Source organism: Macrobrachium rosenbergii, unplaced genomic scaffold (assembly GCF_040412425.1).
Source record: "Macrobrachium rosenbergii isolate ZJJX-2024 unplaced genomic scaffold, ASM4041242v1 13902, whole genome shotgun sequence".
In the NCBI taxonomy this organism is placed as follows: domain Eukaryota; kingdom Metazoa; phylum Arthropoda; class Malacostraca; order Decapoda; family Palaemonidae; genus Macrobrachium; species Macrobrachium rosenbergii.
In genome coordinates this window covers 855,113-860,346 of record NW_027100722.1, presented here as the reverse complement: position 1 = coordinate 860,346, position 5,234 = coordinate 855,113, and the positions used below count along the sequence as shown (strand labels likewise).

Sequence of the window (5,234 nt, the reverse complement as noted above, 5' to 3'; positions counted from 1 at the left end):
TGAGGAGTCAACAGCGACTACCAAAAATAGGGTTTTCCTAACGTCAAAACCTGTTTTTCTATAAAAATTTATTTCACATCCTTTTGAATCAATATTTTGAGAGTTTGTCTGAACCAAACTTACGAAAATAATTGTTTAAACATTTATTTTATCATAATGGCATATATTACTAATCGTCAGTTGCTGACAAAATTTATTATCCATTTTTCTTAAAGAAATCCTCTGAGAAATTGTTTTGTCCAAATGTACGACATAAAATTTTTTCAAGGTTTATTTTATTATATATAATGCTATAGATTAAAATTTGTCAATGTCTTTTAAATTGGGTAACCTCTACCTTACCTTTTCTCTCGTTCGTCTGTCTTTAAAACATAAGGCCTGGAAATCCAGGCTTCCAGCGTTACTGGAACGGAAAAAAATCCTTCTCTTATTTCAGGGCATCCGATAGGGCATCCTCGGAAGAAGCTTACGAGAGATCGGAATTCTCCATTTGTGGTCCATTGGGAAATACGTCAGTGATTTTTCTTCTTGACTAAACAGACCTAACACATGTCTCTGAATTGACATAAGAACTTCCGTATCAAAAGTGTTGGGCGCACCTAGAGAGGGACACTTACCCCAGAGGAAACAACTTGGAACGCTAATTTGGACGACTTAGTTAACACCACCATTCAAACATGTACAGCACAAGTAAAATATATGGTTTGCACATGATGGAAACTTTTTTTTTATACTGCCCCACATATACACTGAATACAATAATAATCTGATATAGTGGAGGGACAATCAGTTCCCTAATCTTCACCAGTGACAAAACAAATGATTGAAATGCAATTCTCCAAAAGTAACAGCATTTATTGTTAATTCGTAAAATGTCCTGTTTAAAGCATAAAATGAATGCATGAACACACACTCTTCATCTTCCTGAAATGACAAATAATAACATGACAGATTATCAAAATTATATTGAAATACATGTACCAGATGAGATAAACTATTTGTTTTCGCCATACTATTTTACGACACCATTTCTTTCTGATAAAAGCCTAATTTTGGTAGATTTCATTCTGCCATTCTAATGTTACTGCCAAACTTGTGACTTACTTCTTTAGGGAAAAGCGCACTTCCTTACAGGGTTAGGGAAGGGGCAGTCTTTTCTTTTTGGTTTTTGTTAAATAATAAAAAATCACACACCCAACCTAACAAGAAAAGAATCTGAAAGACTAAAATAAATAACTGTAAACACCTCCCCCTACAAAACACCTTCCAAATGGGCTACTTAGACTGTAGCACGCAGTCACTACCAAAAATTACAAAGATTTTCCACAATTTTCTGGAATTCAATAGATTACAAATTATTTTAAGTCTGCTGAGTCATATCCCTGGACTCTTTATAATAATAGTAAATTTGCAAATTTTTGGGCAGAACAAAGTAAAGGTGACTTTGAAAAAACATCCAAATTACACAACAATGTTCTTACAAACCATATGTATCTTCCGTCTACAAACTGGGCAGCGGGCGCCTGAGTTTAAAAGACGCCGTGCACATTGATAGCATGTTGCCTGATGAGAGAGGCGACCATGTATGATAACTGCATTTTTAGGTCGTAAGCAACACAGCATACACATATGTGATTCTTCCCCAGCTGGTTCACTCACGGTAAGTTTATCACTGTCAACGGTGGCCAGTCCACTTCCCTTGGAGTTGATAAATTTAGCAGTGTCTGTTATCAACTTCATCTCAATTTCAGACACTTCATCTTCAAAATCGCACATTTTGTCTTCAAAGTCTGACGAATGGCCTTTGCTTATTTTAACATGAATGTCCTCCTTTAAGGAAGATAACTTCCTTTTCCTTTCTGAAGACTCTACAATAACAGAACTCTTTTCTGGCTCTTCCTCTATTGTTGGTGATAACACACTGGAAGAAGGCCCCTCTATGTCTAATGTTTTAGAACATGAGGGTTCATTTTCAGTGCATTGGGAGCTTGAAGTGTATGTATACTGAGAAAGAGAAATGCCAGAATCTTGATCAATAGATGACATTCTAATGAGATCACTAGCCTCTTGTTCACTGGCTGTAGATGATGATCTTGCCAATATATTTGCTTGTCCCAACTCTTCACAATTTGCTGATTCTTTACAATCTGTGACATTTACCTCAGACACAGGTGAATCACATCTCCTCCTCAATTTCTTCTTTGGTCTAGGTTTTCTTCTCTTTTTCTTCGGTCTCTCAGGAAGACAATTTTTCCTTAACTGAAAGTAAAACCATTTGGATTTTTTTTGATTAATACTGCAAATATGGTAGACAAATACTCTTGAGTAAAGGGCAACCCAAATAACCACACCTCAGGTAACCAAACTCATTGAATATTCTAGACATTTCCCGTTTAACACTAAAATGTCTCCCTTAGTAAAGAAAATAAATTTTCTTCATAAAATACAAACCTCTTCATTTATTCATAATGTTTACTGTTAAGGTTGAATTGCATTTCCTACTATCACAGTCTGGGTCATGTGGGATATTCTTCCTCAACTATCCTTGGTTGAAACAATTGTGAATAATTGACAGTCAAAGTAAAATTCCTTGAGATTGGAAATCAAAGCATAAATTTATATTGGGTTTGTTGCAATTTGTTACTATAATGTTCACTTTTCCATATAGCCTGCCATTTAACAACTGTTTAAAAAATACTAGGCCCCCCTCATCAGATTCATTTTTTATTTAGTTATATAATGAAGACAGCTTGACATCTTAATAGGCTTCAATAGCTACAAGGGCAGCACTCCAACAGACTGTATTTAAGCAAATACTTACACAACCTTCATTAAATACCCTTAAGGGAAGGGCTCCAACATACTGTCATCAAACAAATTTCTGCGCACTTTCCTATCATTCACTCAATGAGTATTTGAGGTCTATAACAGAAGCAATGGCAACTGGAAATATCTTCAAAATTGACAAAGACAAATCCAAAGTCTTAAAAAAACCTTGAAACACTAGTTTCCTTATTATTAGAGCTAGAGCAATATTTTTTTCAGATGACAACTTGGAAAACTTCCTTTATGACTTTAACCACAAAAATAAAAAAGTTTCCATCCCAGGCCCAGGGAAGGTAATTTCTAGCATTTTGAAATGACAGGCTAGAAAAATTTCATTTCAGACTTAAATAAAATTTAGACAACTTGTGTAGCTGTTGAAACGGGCATCATTTATTATGAAGAAGGGTAAGGTTTCAGAGGAGGGTGAGCTAAGATGAGAAAGTATATTTCATGGTGCTTACCAATTAAACAGTTAGGCATTGCCAACTCCCCCTACTTTGGGACTGGGGTAATTTTTTTTCCAAATGTAAGTGGCTGTCATCATCAAAAGATCTGGTAAGCTTTTATTTAAAAAGAAATAAAATTGCATTTCTGCATCATAAACCTTTTTTTTCCCTTACACAGACTGCATTTCCGGTCTCAAACATCCTCACTCATTAGTCTTTTGTCTACCAGACACAGGAAGAACAACAGTCCATGACAGCTTGTTTCATTACAAACCCATGAATCATTATTAGTCTAAATCACAATACAGGTGGGAGGCAAAGTTACTGAGCAATCCCAAGATAATACTTGGTGACCATGAAGCATCATATAACAAAGTCTCAGTTAACTCAAAAAAAATTACTCACCAAAGTGGAAAACCCACAGAGTTAAAAACAAGGTGCTTAAATACTTAGTTCCAGTTAAGCGCAGAACGTACACCAAAGGACTTCAACAGTGTACTCATTTTACTATCATGAGAATCATTGTTCACTGCCCAAAAATAGCCACACTTATGTTTATGATCCTGATTTTACTCCTCCGGTGCATTCTCATTTTCTATCCTTCCTTTCCTATTAGCAAGCACTTAGTGTGCACTTCCCCAAAAGATGGCAGTGTGTCTTCTTTACTTTTATGACAGAGCTTTAGTTGTCCAACGCCACAAGAGCTTGCAAAAATTCCCAATGCCACAAGAGCTTGCAAAAATTCCCAATGCCATAAGAGCTTGCAAAAATTCCCAATGCCACATGTGGTTGCAAAAATTCCCAATGCCACAAGAGCTTGCAAAAATTCCCAATGCCACATGAGCTTGCAAAAATTCCCAATGCCAAAGAGCTTGCAAAAATTCCCAATGCCACATGAGCTTGCAAAAATTCCCAATGCCACATGAGCTTGCAAAAATTCCCAGTGCCGCAAGAGCTTGCAAAAATTCCCAATGCCATAAGAGCTTGCAAAAATTCCCAATGCCACATGAGCTTGCAAAAATTCCCAATGCCACATGAGCTTGCAAAAATTCCCAATGCCATAAGAGCTTGCAAAAATTCCCAATGCCACATGTGGTTGCAAAAATTCCCAATGCCACAAGAGCTTGCAAAAATTCCCAATGCCACATGTGGTTGCAAAAATTCCCAATGCCACACGTGCTTGCAAAAATTCCCAATGCCACAAGAGCTTGCAAAAATTCCCAATGCCACAAGAGCTTGCAAAAATTCCCAGTGCCACAAGAGCTTGCAAAAATTCCCAATGCCACATGAGCTTGCAAAAGCTCATTCTCATTTTTTAGTTTGCATTACCCACTTCAATCAAAATGAATGCAGATGAAAATAAAAACAAATATTCATCTTCAGATCACCAAGAAAGCTGAGAAGTTGATTTTTTAGTTAATCGGAAAAGTATGTGTCTTATTTCAAAGTTAGTAATTTTCAATGCTGATATTTTAAAAAATGCACACAGCACACATTGTGTAATAACAAGCATCTTGAATAATAATTCAAATATGACATTTTTATGATAAGGATAAAATAAAGTTTTATATGTACTTTCCAAGTAATTGCATTGCTATTAGTTTCACTCGCTCAGCAGCTAAAAATTTTGAAATTTGCGGGTCGCGCTATTTTGTTTTGGGCTTTGGTGACATGCCCCGCCCACTTTCGGGGAAAGGGAGGAAACAACTAGCAAAATAGCTTCAATTTGTTTATGCCTTATGTTCATGTGAGGGGGGCTCCAATCATGTAGTTACTTGGTAAGTATATATAAAACTTTATCATTTTATCAAAAATGTAATTTTTATATAAGTAACTTACCAAGTAATTACACTGCTGATTTCCACATTGTTAGGAGGTGGGTGCATACGCATATCTACTCCAGAACATTATGAATGGCAATGAATTGAGAATAGAAAAGGTTATTAGCATTAAAATAATGCC

General features: G+C 36.0%; 1 protein-coding gene across 1 annotated transcript; it reads right to left on the bottom strand.

The window, feature by feature from the left end:
- Positions 1-834: 834 nt before the first annotated feature.
- On the bottom strand, positions 835-4,584 carry LOC136837945 (uncharacterized). The gene is made up of 2 exons (XM_067102814.1): positions 3,939-4,584; positions 835-2,351 (listed from the first exon to the last, which is right to left on the bottom strand). Exons 1-2 carry the CDS (start codon positions 4,582-4,584, stop codon positions 1,462-1,464), a joined length of 1,536 nt encoding a protein of 511 aa, XP_066958915.1. The 3' UTR covers positions 835-1,461.
- Positions 4,585-5,234: the final 650 nt, after the last annotated feature.